The 19,403-nt window shown below is 38.1% G+C and overlaps 1 protein-coding gene across 1 annotated transcript; it reads left to right on the top strand.

Moving 5' to 3' along the window:
• The first annotated feature begins 9,132 nt into the window (after positions 1-9,132).
• On the top strand, positions 9,133-14,135 carry LOC116248379 (outer envelope pore protein 21A, chloroplastic-like). Its single transcript, XM_031621132.2, has 5 exons — positions 9,133-9,403; positions 10,817-10,891; positions 10,994-11,146; positions 13,335-13,433; positions 13,937-14,135. The coding sequence occupies exons 1-5, from the start codon at positions 9,311-9,313 to the stop codon at positions 14,018-14,020; spliced, it is 504 nt and encodes a 167-aa protein (XP_031476992.1). The 5' UTR covers positions 9,133-9,310; the 3' UTR covers positions 14,021-14,135.
• Positions 14,136-19,403: the final 5,268 nt, after the last annotated feature.

Genomic DNA, 19,403 nt, shown 5'->3' on the forward strand with positions numbered 1-19,403 from the left:
TGAACGTATTAAATCATTTTATGAATGTGTTTTGGCAGATAAAATAATTCATCGCCATATTGAAAGTTAGGAATTGGAATCTTTTTAGCTCTGTTTTTTGCACACATTTTGTCGTCAAAATTTACGAAAAATAATAAATTTTTTTAGTTGGTGACAGAAGCATAAAAAGTTAATTTTTTTAATATCAAAACGTATCACTGAACACATTTTTTGTTTTTCTGAGTATGCTCAAAGGATTTTAACTTTTCAACAAAATTTATTTGTTTTTTGTTCTGGTAATAATCATAGTCTTTCATTGGAAAAGATTTTCTTTTCTCTAAATAAAGCAAAGCAAGCAAGGCCTGAAAAAGCTGCTTTGAACATGAATCCCCAAAAGTTTCAAAACATGTTGTAAACGCTAGCTCATTTTACATATGAAGGAAACACAATCTTCCACGTTTGAGAGGCCAGGTTTTTTGAAAAGTTCATGCTCATTTTTCTCGTGGAGCAACTACAAATTTCAGCCATCTTGAGGATACGATCAAAGCCCGCTTTAGCAACGTTATAAAAATAGTTTTATGAATCGAACCAATATTGTGATAGCGAATTGGCCAATTCGTCGGTTAAGCTACAAAGAAATATTAAATCAAAATGAAAAATTTTCAAAAACAATAAAAAATATTTAAACCCGCATGCGAAACTCTTTAACCAGGTATAGAATCCAACAGAAGGGGACTTGAAAGTGAAACTCATAGTTGGCAAACCCGTGACTAGAACTCAGATCGACAGATGATTGTAGCAAGTTGACTTGCCGGCTCCTCGACCTGACTCGGTCGAGTATTCAAGTAACCAAAATGTAAATCACTGCAGTTGAATCAAATGACTCATGCCGAGTCAAGGGCGAGTTAGGAGCGAGCCGGACCAACCTTGACTCGTGGCCAGATTTGTTGGCAAGCTGAGCTGATTCGGGTGATTTTCGAGTCAGCGCGGCGAGAGAGAGATTTACCATGTTAACAACATACATAATAGTTATTTTGGGCACCAATTTTCGCATTCTTCTTATTGAAATCGTGTTTGAAAACTTATATTTTTTTTTCTTTCCTAGTAAATAATATATGTTTTCACCAATAGTTGTTTATTTAAAAATGTATTATTTCTCATTGATGTCAAACTCTTTACCGAGTTCGACTCCATGAGCTTTGATTTTGGTTATTCGAATCCGAATTTTTAGAACCAAATTTGGAGCTGGCTTATATAAACCCCCAAGATTTGACTGTCATTAGGGATCCATATTTGTCAGCCTTTTAGTTGTTGTCACCATGCCACAACTGCATACTAAAAATCTGGATCAAGTCTATATCTGGATCCACTTTCTTGACATGACTGACTAAAGAGACACTGGTCATAATCAACCATACATAATCCATTCATGACAACCTTAACATAGGCATAGTTTGGCCTTTTAAAAGCTTTGTCCATGTGTAGACTTTGTCGCATAAAACCATATTCTTTCGCTTCGGAGCAGTGTTGTTAAAATGCTCTCTTTCTGGCAGGCAACCAGTTACTGTTTTGAACCCTCAAAGTGCAACTCACTGTGTTGCAAACAAGATGCCACCAATCTGCAAGTTAAAGCACAGTGGGGGCATGGAATCACCAAGTACTAAAGCAAGTCCTCTACCTTAGAGGATAAAGGGTTGGGTATTCTAAAGCGAAAGTCCTTTAGAGGTCGGTTGATAATTATAGGACACGCGGAACGAAACATGTGTCTCCTGGTTAATTGATTTTTTTATCATAACGCCGTCCGCAGTATATGACAGACACAATAGACAATTGAACATGGATATAAATTACCCCCCGTTCTACACTCTTCCGAGCTAACCCTCAGAACAGCGTGGAACATAACACCATCTCCCGCCTGCGTCGAGCTTCTCTCCTTCACCTCTGTCTCTCTTCTAAGTCTCTCCCTTGCCGACTGCTCTCTCTGTTGCTCTCTTCCTCCATTCCATCAACGATGGGTCGACCGTTAGCAGCAGCCGGCATCTAAATACAAGCTACAAGCTTCTACCTTGCTGCCCTTAAATTCCCGTGGACTCATCATTATGAGTGCTTAGGTCTTCTCCTTTGTACATACTTCAATTTTTATGCACACAAATGATGTCTTTCAAGGTGAACAAGAGGTTAACCACCCATTGCTCGGAAAAGAGGCTCAAAGACCTTCTCATTTCATTTGCTCCCGGGGTCTTGGGTTGTATCAAGACCTGGGCGGAGCATGATACACCTGTACCATTTACAGTCCAATGAAATAGCATCAATGGAAATCGAACGACCAACAATATGTCTTCTACACGACCGTCTGCTCGATGTAAATGATGCCTTTCATTTTATTCTTTTTTTATGTGAAATCTACCGTGCGTTAACCCATATATGACAACAACATTGATATTTTCTCCATTTCGATGAAAGATCTGCTGGAAGTTAGGTTCCCAACCTTTTATGATGGTTGTTAAATATAGGATCTTTTATCATAGGCTAAGATCTCTCTAGGTCCACATATAAATGAAGTAGAACTATGATTGGCAACCCTAGCTGAAGGATATAAAGAGAAAATGACATTTCTTCAATAATTGGTAGGATAGAAGGGGTGGGGGGAGAAATAATTTATAAGGGCAGGCACACTCTGAAAAGTAAACCGGAAGAGAATATTGAATATTTACAAAAAACTGCATGTGTTTTCAAGCAATAGCAAAAAAGCTCTTGGATTTGAATATTTTACATTTGACAGGTTCAATGAAAAATGAGGAATCCTGAGTATAATCATTAAAATAATTTTACACAGCAAGTTTTGGTTGTCCAAGTCGGTCTCCTAATTGATTAAATACTGGATTTAGATTTGAAACCCATAAGTTGTGAGTTTTTTTTTAGAGAAAACTGAATCCAAATAGTAATTGTATGTGAAATTGGACCACACCATGTTCTCATTGAATCAAATCCCGACAGACATGTGAATCAAGCTTAATGTACAGATTCAGATTTGATTTTATTAGTTTTGTATATCTGACTTCCAATTCGAATCCTGTGAACTAGACTCAACGAATGGAACATTAACCGTGTTTGATCCAAATCCTATCATCTGATGTCCCTACTTAATGAGACATTCAACGACCTATAACCTCGAAAAGATGTGTTTGATAGCCTCAAACATCATATCTTGGGCTCAAACGAACACCAGATTTCACCACTATGTTAAAATAAAAAAATGAGATCCTTAATACATTGCTAGAACATCATATTGGAGGTCGGATGGGAGGTGGGTCTACAAAAATTTTACATTTAAAATTCAAAAAAAAAAATTAACCTATATAATGAATTTGAAAAATTATATTTCAGCACCTCCTAAAATTTTGAAACTATAGTTCGGCTCCACCCCTAGGCGAGTCTTTCCTCAAAGTCATACCTTTGAGTTCTGGAATAATATTAGACCATTTAAGATCTCAAATCCGAGATAAACAAATATCTCCTAATAGGGATGAAGCTAGAATTTTTTTTTCCATGGAGCACTAAATATACGAGTAACAATCTAATCCACAAAGTGACTGAGTCTTGTGGAGCTGTCTCATATAACTGGACCCAAGAACCAAAATATAACTATAAATTTAAGGTTTCAGATGCCCTACTGAAACCCTACCTATCTCTGCGGCTAGTTGTCCTTTGGCACTGTCACTCTACATTGAATGGCTAAATAGCAGAGGCGTTGATGCTTCCCCACACATTAATTGTACACAATTGTGGGCTTTTGTTGCTGTATATCATGTGCCATCAATCAACAATTATTATTATTATCATTACTATCTTTTATTTGATAGGTAAGCTGGGGTTAAGCGGATTGCTGTCCAACTCTTGCCAACTCAGAGCAAATCTTGAAATTAAATTCGACAACATCTTCAACCTGGCTTAATGGTTGTCTAACACTCGCTAAGTGTAAACCTGGGCATCGGGCAGGCCCGGCCCAATAACGAGTCGAGCCCAGGAAGGCCTAACATCCAAAAACCGGGTCCGGGCTTGGCCCGCCCGACTCGAAAAACCCAAGCCCGAGCTTGCAAGGCCTGGTGTTATGTGGAGGGAGTTTTCCTCGCAAACTCTTAGTGGTAAAAATTTCATTTAAAAAAAAAACAATTGTCACAATTACAATTAATAAAAGTGAGATCCTAATCTCTCTATCTCATAACCTGGTTATATGTTCTGACTTTGATGCGTGTTCGGGTGGCCAAAATAAAAGTTCTCAAACGCATCCTGCTCTATCTCTTATATATATAATACTTCCAGATTAATAGGAAGGATGGGAATGAAGAATCATCTCCGTGGTTGATTCAAAGAGATCGAATGATGGAGATTTAGTTGCAAATAAGAAAAGACAAACTGCTTTTTTAAGAGTTTGAAATGTCAGTCAAAGGCTGAGAATGCAAGAGAGGAAAGAAGGAAAAAAATGAACTTCATTAAACAAAATTTCTTCTGATTTTTAAAGGGTATCCACCGTTTTATTTCATTGGAATTGAAAACATAGATAGTTCACATGAAAGTTTAGCATATGAGGGTCAGATCTGTTGTTTATAATCCAAAATGTTTTATAAAGAATCAGCAAAATGCTTTAAGAAACATGCTTGGATCCATAATCGTGTTTCGAACTGAAGATTTTGGATTTGGTACATGCAATTTTGAAACTTTACGAAAAAGCCCTTACAATCTTAATTTTCCTTTTTAACTTGTAGAACTTTAACTAAAACTATTATTCTCAAGGGGGTTGGTGCAATAATGATACAGGGGCCGGTAGGTGGCCGATTCCCATTTTGAATCCCCATGACAGCCACTAACGTGCAAGTTGAAGGACAGTGAGGGCGAAACTTGAGGCACCGAAAGCAGTCTCCGTAAAATTTTGATTTTCGAAAAAAACTTAGGGAGACAATAGCCCCTGCCAGCTGCCGCGCCTCTTGTTTCCGCCTCTGTTGATGGATAAATGAGATCTTAGATCTCAGCTTTTAGGAACTGCAGTCAGTGGAATCATGAATCCATGGTCAGCCTAATGTATGACTCTTTGGCCCAGATCCAAATCCATAATCAAACATCACAATTAATAAGCAGCATCTTGCACCACATTGGCAACCTCTACTTTACCAATTGGAAAGGAACCGGCAGGCTGATTGTATACTGAAAATCTTGCCAATTAAGTACTATTAGTGATTTCTCTATTTGGATCGTTCCACATGAAGCCCTAAATTATGACATCATGTCTAACAAAAGTACTTTTAAGTTGGTTTCTTTAGTTGGAATAAATAAGGAAAAACTTTGGCAAAGATAGTGATTATTATTATTATTATTATTATTTCCTATTAAGAGATATCACCGACCACTTAAAATTAGCATCACATTGAGCTAGTAAAGCCCTCAAGGCCCTGTCCCATTGGCAACTAAAGAGCGTGTTTGATTCCCATCGAAGGAACACATGAGACAGGAACACCTTGTCCCTCCGTTCCTTCATTCCAATACAGGTGTCACACTGAACTCTGATGCTCCTTACCTTGCAAAGGCTGCTTGCATGGACATGAAGAAAGTTAGATACAGTTTTTTAAGAATATATAAAAAAAAAACATAGGCTTTCCATTGAATAAATTAAAAAGTTTTTTTTTTTTTTCTAAAAGGCTGTTCGGTCGAAGCAGTTCGATTCCTGCAGCGCGTGGTGAACATTACAACGAGCGAGCTGCCAACCAGTCTTCTAAGAAAAGGCGAAGTCCCACCAACTAACCATTTCCACGTGACAACATCTCCCAGTCAAACACGGGATCTGCTGAGAAAGATGCGGCGATGCTCCGAAAGGTAAGGATTTTAAATCAAATAAGCATCACGTGTTGAGACATGCTGTAAACATCAGATTCTGCATCTTTTTGTGATATTTACACCAATATTTTATTGGCCTTTATTAGCCCCTTTCATTATAAACATTGTTTTTAAAATTAAATAAACAAAAAACTATTTTTAACTATTAAATTGTTGAAACCTGAGCTGATTGTAAACTAAATTATAGTATAGCTGGTCGGTCTCATAGATGTTACTGTAAAAGATCATAAATATTATTTTTGAGTCTATGAAAGCAACCATATATTTATCATAATCTCCATGAAAGGGGAGGGAGGACCGCAGCCTTTCATTCAGTCGAACATGAGACCAAATATTGACAAGAACACAGTAAAAATTTTAGAAATTTGCAATTTCCCGCAAACCTAAGAATTAAAGACCTGATTAAATAGGTCAGTTGATGATTAATAAAAAAAATATCCGTTCTTCTGTTGATTTACATCTTTTTTTTCCTGTTTTTCATTTACAACAACAAGAAAATTTTTTCTACCTTATTTGCCCTTCTCGTTGACTCTGCTTGTCTTTGTTGCCACCATTTATGATAAAGAGTGCATCACTCGGAAAGGGGGTTGGCGAAAATTGGGAGTGTCTCTTATGTCATACGTACAGAAAAGCTAATATGTGTGTGGATTTTATTGTCCAATGGACCTTTCAAGGATGTTTTGGAGTGCTCATTTTTACCAATCCACCTGACCATTTGCATCGATTGATCGAGGAGGAACTGATTGGTGTAGCTCGACCTCGTGTTGTAGTTAGTTAATGCAATTCTAAACCACTCCTATGTACAAAAAAAAAAAAACGTGGATTGCGATATGATTTTGTAACCATTTACATCTTCAGACATCGCTGCCCTCCAAATAAAAAGCCCGATTGAAATTTTAAATTTATTTTTCTCGTATTTAGAACCATAAGTTTCCTATGCCTATGATTAAATAGAACCATGGAATCTAAAATCCAGGTTCATAAAACAGTGGCCCTTAGGGGGCCTTTGGTAATAGGGTTGTTGCATTTTTTTGAATGAAGTGTTCCATGAATGTGTATCATTAAAATCATGTTAGCAAACTTGCTGGGCTGACTTGGGAATCGCAAGTCAGGCCAAAGTTTGGCGCCCTTGATTCGGCCGATTTCGCTGCAGTAATTTATATTATGGTTATTTGAATATTTGATCGAGTTGACGAGTCAATTGGCTGACCCAATGACCCAGGCATCTGTCGATCCAAGTCTGAGTCATGGTTTTGCCAACTATGCATAAAATCAACACATTCATGAAAGTTTTGGTTAAAAAGAATACAATGTTCTGGTTAGCGAATGCCTTCTTAAGGGTGCATTTGAGAACCTCCAAACCTAAGATCCTACAAAATTTTACACATGCACCCACCCACCCCCCACATATATATATATATCTCTCTCTCTTTCTCTTACACACACATGCGTACATATGCATGCACAAACGAAACTCGCCTGCAGGAGAAACCCCCAAGGCTTCAAAGATTTCTTCTTCCCACAAAAGAAGGTTTTTGAGCCCTCTCTTGTTTCTGGCATAATAGATGGCTTCGAGGTTGACATAAAAGTTCTCTCTCTCTCTTTCTCTCTCTTTTGGGTGTGCCGAAGTGATGAATAGTGTAATTTGTCAGGTAATCCTTATAAGCATGTCCCGTGTTTGATTCATATGGGTACTACAGTTTGATAGCATGAGGAGTTCCTTAGTTTGATCATTATCTAATGGCCGTGAAGTGGTGGGCTCACCAAGTATTATATATAGATAGAGCTCACATGATGCGTAATGTTTGCATAAGAAAGAAAGCACTTGAATATTCACTTTGGGTGTTAGATCTCGCCTCCCAAAAAAATGTATTTCTCAAGAACATCGTCTTTTGTTCCTTTTGCCAAAACAAATACGTCATGTCTTCTTCCTGACTTGAAGACTTGAAGCTTCAGCGAAATTTAATCAAAGAGAATGTACACTCTACGCAGATTGTATCTATGTTTTTTTTTTTCCAACTGTTTGCTTCGAGACTTTAGTGGATGTATGGTACGTCCTCCAACTCGGGTCTCATGCTTGCATTGTTTGCAACCCAAAAGAGTAACACACCAGAGTGCATACTTCCGTTGAGTATGAGCTGCCTTACACCCCATTAAGGCGTGTTTTACTAATTGTGTCGACAAATGGTGGCAGTCTAAAAAGTTCCATTGATGGATTGGAACCAATTGATACATGATGATAAAGTTGAAGGTGATCTTATAATCGCTATGTATTGGGACAGATCTGATGTCCTGTCCTTAAATCTGAGATGCTCTCAAGTCTCATTTTTTAAAGGGCTGTTCATGGCTGGAGTGGCATAAGCCACAACTGGAGCTCGAGCTTAGAGTAGAGAACTCAAAACTTGGCTCGACTAAGCTTAAGCCAAGGTTCGGCTGGTGCTTAACTGAACCATGGCATGAAAAATTATGTTTTTTTACTATAAAGTGAGATGTATTTTTTAGATACTCTTTCTCCAATAGATTGATCCAGTTTAACCTGCGTAGCTCAAGCTTGACTCATTAAACTAAACAAGTTCATTTTTGAACTCGAACTTGACTCTTTCATTAAAGGGTTGAGTTTGCATCGAGGAAGAATGTTTAACGAGTCGAGCCAACTCGGGCTTGACTCAAGCTCCCAAGGTTAAGCTCGGCTCGAGCTCGACTCATAAGTTAAACAAGTAGAGTTCGAGCTTAACTGATAACTCAATTTTGTAGATGGGTTGGGTTCAAGTTGGATCAACTCAGCTCAATTAGACTTATTTAACACTAATACTTATTTTTGTAATTTCAAAAACTTAAAATGATTTAAGTAAAAATGTGAAAATTTTAAACATAAAATATATGTTAAGGAATATAAGCTTAAGCGAGTCGAGCTTCAGCTTAGACTCGGTTAAGTGAGGTGAGCTCGAATCAACCTTGAGCCAAACTATATATGAGCCGAATCGAGTTTGAACTGATGGAGCTCGAGCTCAGCTTGCTTGTTATACATTCTAACATCAAGTTTACTGGCCAAGTTCAAGTCTTTTGTTTTGCATAGACAATCTCTGCCCACGGGCAACGATACATTTGACATTATATATTTAAACATTTTTCAACCATTGACGAACTCCTTATCATACATTTTTCGCGACAGATTAATGGCGATATTTTCACGATATTTTAAAATACAGGCTAGTTGTCAGCCGCTTGCTGTACAACCGATAAAGTCGAAAGGGCAGGCCCAGAGAGCGAGCAGGCGATGTGAAGGTTTGGTGAAAGAGAGGGAGGCCAAAAGAGCGACAAGAGGGTAGAAGCGACCGTGACCTCTAAATGTGCTAAGAAAGCAGGTGGTGGTGTAGGACTTGGGAGTTAAGGGAGTGGTGCTATAGTTGCTTCGGCAAGGATAGAGCGGTTGGGTTGGGAGATGGAGACTTCCCTGAGATGCAGGAGTGATGCGAAAGCACTCTGTATTCATGCGAAGGAGAAGTTCCCCTTTCAGAAGAACTTCCTTTTTCAGGTCGGTACTTCATCTTTGGTTCCTCAATGTTTGGTCCATGACGGTGTTTGGCGGGTATTTACCTTCTTCCCTTTTGGGCACCTTTTTTTTTTCTCTCTTTTCCAGCGGGGCTGGATTCTAGTCACCTTTCTATTACTTTGAACGGTGCCCATCGTGGCTTGTGCCTGTACTTCGTTTTCTGCGTCCAATATTTTTAACTTAATCTTCTGAATAGGTTGTTTATTTCTAGTGGATCTTGGTAGTGTTCATTCATGAAGGGAAATGTTTATGGTACTTTGATTTTGATTGATGTTTGCATTATTTTAGGCATTCTATGTTGTCCAATTGTCATTTCTCTAGCAATGAAATAGAGAAAAGAGAAGTTCAGTTTTTGGGTACTTTCTGCCACTAGAGGCTCCATTCTGGAGATCACAGTATTGCTGTGTAATGCCTTGTACGAGTGCTAGAGAGACGTTAATTGGATGGAAAGTGCTAAATTTGTTGTTCACATTAGGCATTATCTATAGATATTTCCTGTACCGCTTGTTCTTGGTGATGTGATATCGGGTTTACGGATCCTTTAAAAAGTGGGTACTTGTCTACCGGTGGAATGGCTTCTGAAGTTTATAGAAAAATGCTTGTTGGACGAACTCCAACTGAGCGGTGTCAAATTTTAAATACGTTGACGGCAATTGTAACGTGAGTAATGGGTAAAGGTTAAAGTATCACTTTGTATCTATTCTGCCTTGTTATCGTAGTTTGGCAATGATTCGCAGTCATTTGCCTTGAATGAAATTTGTCCATGTAGGAACTTTTATATTTCAATTGTCATGTCATTCAACAGTGCTTCTCACGTTCTGAAGGCTCTCTTTCCTAGTTGAATTTGTATGCATTTTTTTCTACATTGAGGAGATATAGATAATAGATGGAAGCTAATTAACCATGCACACTCAGGGAAACCTTAAGTCAACCATCTAGGCTGTAACTTTTCTGCGTCACTCACACGGTGCCAGTCTGTTGTTTGAGTGTGGGGAAGGAGAAATTTAAGCATTTTTGTCGCTTCATTCCTGTTCTTCTTTTCTCTATTAGACACAGTTTTCTTTCTCATTTTTGTAGGGGAATTCTTATGTTGTGTATCTTTTCTGGTTCTTCTCCTGTTCCTTTTATGGCTATAAGGTTCATAGAGTTGATTATTCCTGTTCATGGAAAAGGTGTTTCCCAGTCCACTTCATGGAGTTGATGATTCCTTCTATGCTGTTTTTTTCTTTTCTATCTTTGGAGTTTGTTATATTTCTTCTTCTTCTTCTTCTTCTTCTTCTTGATTACTATTGCTTCTCAGTTATCATGTTCTGATCCTTTGATTATCTGACTTACTTCTTAGTGGAACCATATGAACAATGTATTCTAAGATTAATGGACAATGTCATGGCACAGGTTCATGGAGAGCTAAACACATATGCTGGCACGCCTAGTCATTTTTCCATGCTTACTCGCTATTTTAATCCTGAGGTATGACTGCATATACATTCAGGATCTTGGTAGCAAGTTCATATGTTGTCATTTTTGGCTCACACAATGGCTGGCTCTAAATGGTTGTTCATCATTTTGTAGTTTGCTTCAAGTTTGGGTATAGGAGTCAGACATGATAGGAAGGAGAAGCTTATGTATGACATACAAGCGAAAAAGGCATTTCCGATTTCACCCAGTGCTTCTTTGACCTTAGATACAAAAGGAAAGTGGACTTTTGACAAGGACTTCATTGAGGTTAGTTTCTCTGCTAGAGGAGCCTTACATTTGTTATGCCTCTCATGAATTACAATGTTAATTGGATATTTAATTATAGATATATGAACAAGCAATCACTGTATTTTTTGTGTCTCTGCAGTAGTCTAACAAAGGAAGTAACATATTTTCTGTAATTCATGCATAGAGCCATAAATGCATATTCAGGAAATGAATATATGAATGTTAACTTGTATGTTGTGCATTTTTTTCTATATATGTGGTACTTGGTCGAGTGAAATGCTTCATACAATTTCATTTAGTCATACAACAAAACCATAAAAGCAGTAATGTGCATAGACACAAATAATGAACCTTCATATACATCCCTTAGGACCTCAGAGGAGGAGCCTTCCAAAATCAAACCACCAGAAGGAAATATATTTCAGATGAACTTTAATGGCCGTTGTTTCACTTGCGTCAGCAAACATGCTTTTTATTTGGACCAGATAATCTCTGTTCTTCATGTCAAGGCATGGTGACAAACTAATATAATAAAGCATTTGTCAAGTCATTTGGACTGGCAAATTATCTCTCAGCTTCTCATAGACAAACAAAAGAGTAAATTGCTCTTAACAAAGCATCAAATTTCTTAGTTACTTGTGAATTCAGAGGATCACAAAAATAAAGCAGAAAGAATGATGAAACATTTCAAAGCAGGCCCTGAAAGCTCCACTGTTGAATCAACTAAACTGGGATGCAGGTGCTCTGGTTCCTTAAAGGCGCAAGGTAGGTCAAATAATGGAAATTCCATGCTGGAAGTACACAACACACAATTGAAAGGGCTGAGATTGCAAAAAAGTGCAATGATAAGTTGGCTCCAACTTTCAAATATCACCATCCTCAAGTTACTATCAAGCATTGTTACAAATATCATTCTAGGGGTTTTATCAGCGATTTTTTTTTTCTTTTAAGTTGGTTTTCTTGAAAAAGTCTCGGGAAATTGTGGCAAACATTAAAAAATGAAACAAATTTTAAACATTGCGTAAAGTAAAATAAATGAGAACCTAATAAGAGGACAAATAAAACCAGATGAAAGTGATAAAAAGAATGTTTTAATGATGATAAAAATGCAAAATAATATAGTTTAAGTTTAAAATTGAATCCATAAAAAAGATAAAAATGAAAAATGGGGAAAAAGTTGTTAAAAACGCGATAAATTTATTTTTCATTTTTTTTCAAAATATCACAATTTTTTCCCTTTTTTCGTTTTTTTTCATGTTTTCCATTAATATCATGATATTTGAAAATATTGCAGGATCTTGTGAATTTGTGATATGATTTGACTTGAGATGTAACACCCCAAAAGTTTAGTCTCGTATTGAAGATTGTGAGAGATCTTCAACGGCTAATAAAGCGGGGTCATTAATGAAATGATTGTCCTGCTTTCTAGTCTTTTTGAGGTTGGAGCCGAAATTGCTAAGGGGCGGGTTAGGAGCCAAACCAGAGGCCCGAGCCCAGGAGTGGGTTGGGTTGTTACAGTGGTATCATAACAGTTTCAACACTCGGACCTAGGGTCTCACACGCGCGGACGCGTGTGCCTTAAGAGGGTAGATTGTAACACCCCAAAAGTTTAGTTCTCGCATTGAAGATTGTGAGAGATCTTCAACGGCTTATAAAGTGGGGTAATTAATGAGATGATTGTCTTGGTTCCTAGCCTTTTTGAGGTTGGAGCCGAAACTGGTAGGGGACATGTTGAGATCTGTCAAACCAGGGGCCCGAGCCCAAGAGTGGATCAGGTTGTTACATGGGATCCAAGATTCCAGAACAAGTTGTAAGGATACCTTTTATCTTTATGTCTATCTTAGCCTATCTCTGTTTGGCATGCTTGGGTTAAGAAGAAAAGTGACAACGTAGCATGTACTATGAAAATGCCATTCATTTCTATTCCCACTGCTATGGTGAGCAGTCAGAAGCTTTGGTACTTAATGTCCTTCAGAATTCTATGTAGTTTCTATGTGGTTCATTGTTTTTTCTCTCTCACTCCCTCCCCCTCTCTCATTACACTGTACATGTGATCTACACAATCCACTTTTTCAGGATTGATGCACACTTACAACCCTTTCATATTCATGTCTGTTTGGTTGCTTTAAAGTTTACACTAGTTTCAAAATTGTCATGGAAGATGTTACGACCTGCTTTTTGTCTTACCTTATTTTATATTTTGTAGAAAAGGAGGAAGGGAAAATTTGAGTTGACATGGCGTATATTCAATTTCAGAGAGGACCAAGATATAAGGCTAAGAGTTGGCTATGAAATGTTTGAGAAGGTTAGTAATTTATTCTCCAGGATATAGTCAATACGAAAGGAAATATAAACAACATGCATAAATGATGATGTCTTGACTTAGTAATTCTGAATGTCACTATATAAAGTTTGAAGCTTTGCATGTGCTTGCATTTTTAGCTTTCAGAATATTAAGTCATTGGATGGCTTTGTCAGAAGGTTCATGTCTGTGCTGACCAGATCAGCATTGAGTTTGGTCAGTGGTGAGGGAGAAAGAGAGATGTCTACATGGGGCATCACTTGAGTTTCTGCTGAGTGGCATAGGCTTGTTTTCTTGATTTATTTCTAATTGGTGTTATGTTTTTTAACCATGTAATGGTATATTGCACAAGCACACTAGTGATTTCTGTGGGTATTCACCAAAAGTTGCCATTATATCCCCTCTTCCAACCTCGAGTTTCTGTGTTCTTCTAAGCTTCCCTTTTTTGATAGAATAAGAACACTTTATGAATGTTGACTGAAGATTATTTGCTGGGGTGATGTCAGGTTCCATACTTGCAGATCAGAGAGAATAACTGGACTCTGAACGCAGATGCAAAAGGCAGATGGAATTTAAGATATGATTTATGATTCTCCCTTCCTTTCGCGTCTACTCATAAATGAGAAACAGCATTGTGCACATTATTGTTGGTTTTGCATGAATTTCCATGTAATCTTCTTTATAAAAGGTACTTTCCACGTTCAATGTTTCTCCTATTTCTGGTTGTTATTTATCACAATTCCTTGGACATATATTGATTTTCTATAATTGTAGCGATCGAAGACACACCCACATCAGCATGTCATCATCATATGCCCAAGTCTCGGATTACATAGAGCGTCTCATTAGCTGTTTGGCCTGTTCTCTGCCCCTGTTCTTGCTCTTTTTTTTTTCATGTACTGAGATGCTGCCAATCAAGTTGCAACTTCTCAACCTTCTGTTGCATGGCTTGCTCCCAGCATTGTAGTACTCTTGGTCTCTTGCACATTTCTTTATCTTTTTGTCCTTTCTTTGTTCTATCTTCTTTTAACCCGTCCCTTCTACATTTTCCTCCATGGCTTTTTTCACATCACAAATTCAAACGGACCTGTGGCTTCTTAATCCATTCTTCCCCAAAGTGGAGGAAAGTATAGAACTACCCACATATGGGAGCATGTGCATGTTCAGTTAGCCTACCTCCAAAAGATGGTCATAAATACACTCATGAAATAAAATGTTACATTGCCGCATTATTAACGTTAAAAATATATAAAAAAAATAACAAGTTCTTTGACTGAAAAGAACTCGTCAAAGAGTTTTAAATAGAACTGTAATGACGGAGCTTGTTCACAGATAAGGAGATGGAACTTTTTTCATATGACGAGAGACGGGTTTCTGGAAGCTTTCCAAGGAAAACTCAGTTTCCACATGTAAGCAGTGTTAGTGGCTCTCGATCGTTTCACCTCCTCCTTAACAGAGTGATCATTTTCTGGGCTTGGCCATGGCTGGTGACAGGTGAGAGCCCAAAGGAAAATTTCGAGGCTTTACATCCAACTGCAATTGCCTAGCTCACATGGAAACCCACCCCGCTTGCTTCTCTGAGGGCCTCTACCATTGGAGTTACACTAGCTTTAGGAGAACGCTTGTGCTCTGAAAGTGGATGCCATTGCAGAAAAGAAACAAAAATATGAAGCACGACTGTTCCGTGTGTCCCGCGATGTCAGAAAAACAGCCTTTCATCCGCGGTAGAATGCTGGCGTTTGGTTTATTTCTTAATGTGAAACCAAACTTTGAACAAGCTTTAATTCCGTTTACTTAGACAAGGCCAATACTTCTATAATGTTCACACAAGTGTTCCTTCCAACATGTAGTTACACAATTGTTCCTGCAATCAAACACCACCTTAGTGCAAATTTGATGGCTTGGAAATGTTATTCATGGTGCCGTCCTGCGTTTGAAGGGAAGATGTAAATTGCCGACATTCTCTGCCCGAAGTGAGGCATGTCACCAATGCAAACAGGTCCTGGAGAAAAAAAAATAAAAAGTGCAGAAAGATTAGGTCTGCTTTGTATGCCAAAAATTTGCTGTGTTAGTTGTTGCAGCTGCTTTTTGGAAGATTTTGGGTCCCTTTCTATGCGACCTTATGGTATCTACTCCACATACATACTTTTGGTGGAAATATTTTGTTGGAAATGCAATCACTATCTATGCAGAGATGGTGCAGGCTTTTTGCCAAAGATCTCTCAATGTGGATCACTGGTATCTTACTACAAAGATGATAGACAAAAGGATGCAATAATTGGGAGATGCCTACTTCTTGAAAGAGAAATGTGGTGCTGACTTATCAACCTAATCTCATCATAAAACATACGTGAAAAATTGCTCCAAAATACCCAAGAAAAAGAACAGATGAACAGAGGAGATATATCATCTGGTTGAATGCATAGGAAGCGATTTGTGTTTGGTTGGGAAGGAGATGTAAATGAGATGTCAAGGAGTCAGATTCGATTTGGATATCCCATTTATACATCTGAACTGTCAGATCTTTACATATTTAGATTCAAATTCAAATTCAAATACCCAAAAAAAAAAATTATACCATTCCAAATCCGATTTTTAAATTTATAATCCGAATCCCATCCAAGTCATGCTTGTAGTTTTGGCAATTCCAAACTGCATTATGGTATATTAGAAACCGACTTTTCAAAATGTATGGTTATTTTATATAGGATATTTTATTTGAAACTGAATCAGAATCTGATATTTATTAAAATTGAAGTTTATTCTGATCTAATGTCACATTTCATTAATTTTTTTTCCATATCAACTTTTTTCAAGCAGGTTGGTCCTGAAAATCTGATTGGCCTACAAAATCTCCCATCTGAAGGAAAGAGATGGGCATGTTTTTGATAGATGAAAGCGGCCGAACTAAAGCATCAACATGGCTCATGTGGTCTTGACCAAAAAGATCTGCACCACTAAATGCCCAAAAGAAAGTGGGTCTAAAAGTCTCTTCTCCACACTAAGTGACTTATCCGCGGAGCCAACCTAGTGGAGGAGGTCACTAGGTCAAGCCGCTCGGTCAACACCATGCCTTGACCGGGGCTACCGACTCCACCATGGACGACAGCCACCTGGACCACGATGAAGTCGAGGCGCAAGGGAATGATCAACACAAGTCTGGCCGGGAACCAAACACGCAAGCATGTGCCGGCCTTCGGCGGCGTCCACGGAAAGTGTGTGCCTAGGTGTTGGTCCGCAATTGGGTGAGAAGGGACCAACTCAATCCACCATGGGGACCATGTACACATGGTTGATGGAGGGCCATATGTGAGCCTCATAAGCAAAGGAGAGAAGATAACAACTGATCTCATGGTAGGGGGAACAAATCATGCCTTGTGTAGGCTTTAGTGAGCTAGTGGGGGTGTGTGGTAGCTAGAAAAGTAATACCATGAGTTCTTTCTGATGCATATCAAGAAGTATAGGTTAATAATTGAGACATGAGAAAGAGAAAAAGTTGGAAAATAAATATCTCCATGATAGGTCAACAATAGAACAAATAAATATTTGAATATTGCTCCTTAAACTAGAGTGATCAAATTTCTTAAAGATTTGAATTACTTGTTCCATATGAAAGAAAAAGGAGAAGAAGATTCTGAAAGAAGAAAAGGTGTGGGGCCTCTGGAGAGAGAGAGAGAGTCAGCATTTGGTTCAACTGCCAACAGAATAACACAAAGGTTTCAAAGATGGAAAATGATTATCAGCCTCCAAAGAAAGAAAGTCCCTTTTCCTGTGAAAAACCGCTCCGGGTTTGTCATTTTCCTAAGAAACCATTCGCTCCCCTGGTTTTCGCCTCTCAGTGTCAGTGCCGGACCAGCAGAGTGCTTTAGCGGTTGGAATGTTCTTTTCCGAGGTCCAATTTCCGCAGCTTTGCGGAAAGTTAGCGGCGCCCTTTTGGTGCTTCAACTTGGCTGTTTGCTCTGTACTCTGATCAGGGATATGCAACTTGAGGAAATATCTACAGTGGGCACACCTACTTCAGGTGGCTAGGCTTAGAAAGATGGATGTTCTCTGAGAAGGGCCTCTTGTCTAGTAGACTGCTGGTCATGGGTTCAAATCTCATTATAATTTCTCGCAAAAGGGAGCGACTCGAACGGATACGATTCGAATCGTAATAGTTAATTATGAAAATGTAATTGAATCTGGATCAGGTTGTTCGGAATCTGATGTCGAAGAAGGATCCAAATGGCAATGAGTCAGATGGTAGTAGATGGATCTTAGGATTTTAACTATGAGTCTACAACTTTGAATGTGAGCTTAGCTCGATTCAATTGAATTGAACTTGGTGTTGCCTAGAGGCTTTATTTGTGTTCATTTTACATTTTAAATGTTTTAAGATCTTAACCGTCGCTTCTTTTTTTGTTGTAGATATGAGACAAATATTCACATCAATAATGTTTCAATTTTTCTTTTTTGGTCTTTAAAAATAAGTAAAGAATTTGGGTAGGTGTACTAGCTATCACCCACTTACTAAGATGTTTAATGGCAATAGACAGGCCACCACCTGAGGTTGGGGTTGGTGCAAAAGCCAATAATTCACTAAATCAATACTTTACTAAATAATTGAAATACGATGAGACAAATGGTTGGGTAGAAGCTTCGGGTCTTTGCGAGCTTGTAGGTCTTCGTCCCGCTCACATTGAATGACCATAAGAAGAAACCAGAGGTTAACATATGAAAAGCATGCTATTTACCAGTTGATAAATGTTATTTGCTAATATAATATGATCATCATATTCTTTTTTTTTTTTAACAAAAAATAATAAATGACCGAAATTCTTAGGTTAACATCAAAGAATGGTTCCGCTTGGTTAGCCCCAGGATCGGTCCTGGATCTCTTTCTCTCTCTAACCGGTGGTTTCTCTCTTTCTAGAAGTTTGTGATCAGAGAACCAAATTTTCTGGGAATATTTAGTATTTGTGATCAGGTAACCATTTTTTTTTTTACCTTTTTGCATTGGGAAATTATCAGATTTAATATCAGAGGGAGAAGGTTCTGATCCATCTTCAATATATGAATCTCAAATCTTAATGATTTAAAACTAGGGGCAATCAAATGTCCTCTTTAAGATCAGGTCTCTCATTCAACCTTAAATATGAGGTTTTGGCCATAAAACGAAGATACCATGGGGGTGTTTGGATGACGCCCTTCTTTAATCCAGTTTTGTAAAGACTAGGTTTTATGAAAATCAAGTTTTTTAATGAATTTTATAAACTTTTTTTAACCAAGTTATGTAAACCAGGTTTTTATCAAAACTGGGTTTTTGTAAGTTTGATGACTAAGAAACACTCAAAAAACATGATTTTGGAGATAAAATCAGACTTTACCTCCAAAACCTGATTTTGAAAATGTCACTCAAAAACATCCTAAATTGTTTTTCATATAGTGGTAAAACTATTATTATTAATATAAGTTCCACCTAAAAAAGAATCTTACATCAACCTCCGATTTGATATCGCGGGTATCAAAACAAATTCTCTTTACAACACTTGCCAGGTGTATCGAACGGCTTGAGTTCTTGAGCTCCGTCAACTACAAAATGATCTGTAGCCCGACACGTTACCAGTGGACAGAGGTGAAGCATCTTTCCTTCATGAGATTGGAGTCGATTCCTCCGGTGGCGGTCGCCGGGAAGAATGACATCACGGAAGCTCGACTTGACCCGTCCGTCCTTCTAATAAAGCTCAGCGACCAGTAATAAATGTTCATGCTCTACTTCAAAACACGTTCAACGGTTTCTCTTTCAAGCAGTTTGAGTCGCTTCGGGGAAGAATAAAGAAGTAAATGGATTCCTTGTCAAATTGAAAACTGAAGCAAAGATAAGCAAAGATAGATGAATGGACTTGCAGTTCAAGTTATGTCTTTAATCTTAAGAATCTAATAATCTTTGAAGGGGCTGACGCAATGGACTAAGAAATTTAATAGGTGGCCGGT

This window comes from Nymphaea colorata, chromosome 2 (genome assembly GCF_008831285.2).
Source record: "Nymphaea colorata isolate Beijing-Zhang1983 chromosome 2, ASM883128v2, whole genome shotgun sequence".
Classification (NCBI taxonomy): Eukaryota; Viridiplantae; Streptophyta; class Magnoliopsida; order Nymphaeales; family Nymphaeaceae; genus Nymphaea; species Nymphaea colorata.

Coding starts and splice junctions, on each gene's coding strand:
- LOC116248379 (XM_031621132.2), top strand. CDS start 9,311: ATGGAGACTTCCCTGAGATGCAGGAGTGATGCGAAAGCACTCTGTATT. Junction 9,404..10,816: donor AGAAGAACTTCCTTTTTCAG/GTCGGTACTTCA, acceptor GTCATGGCACAG/GTTCATGGAGAGCTAAACAC. Junction 13,434..13,936: donor GCTATGAAATGTTTGAGAAG/GTTAGTAATTTA, acceptor GGGTGATGTCAG/GTTCCATACTTGCAGATCAG.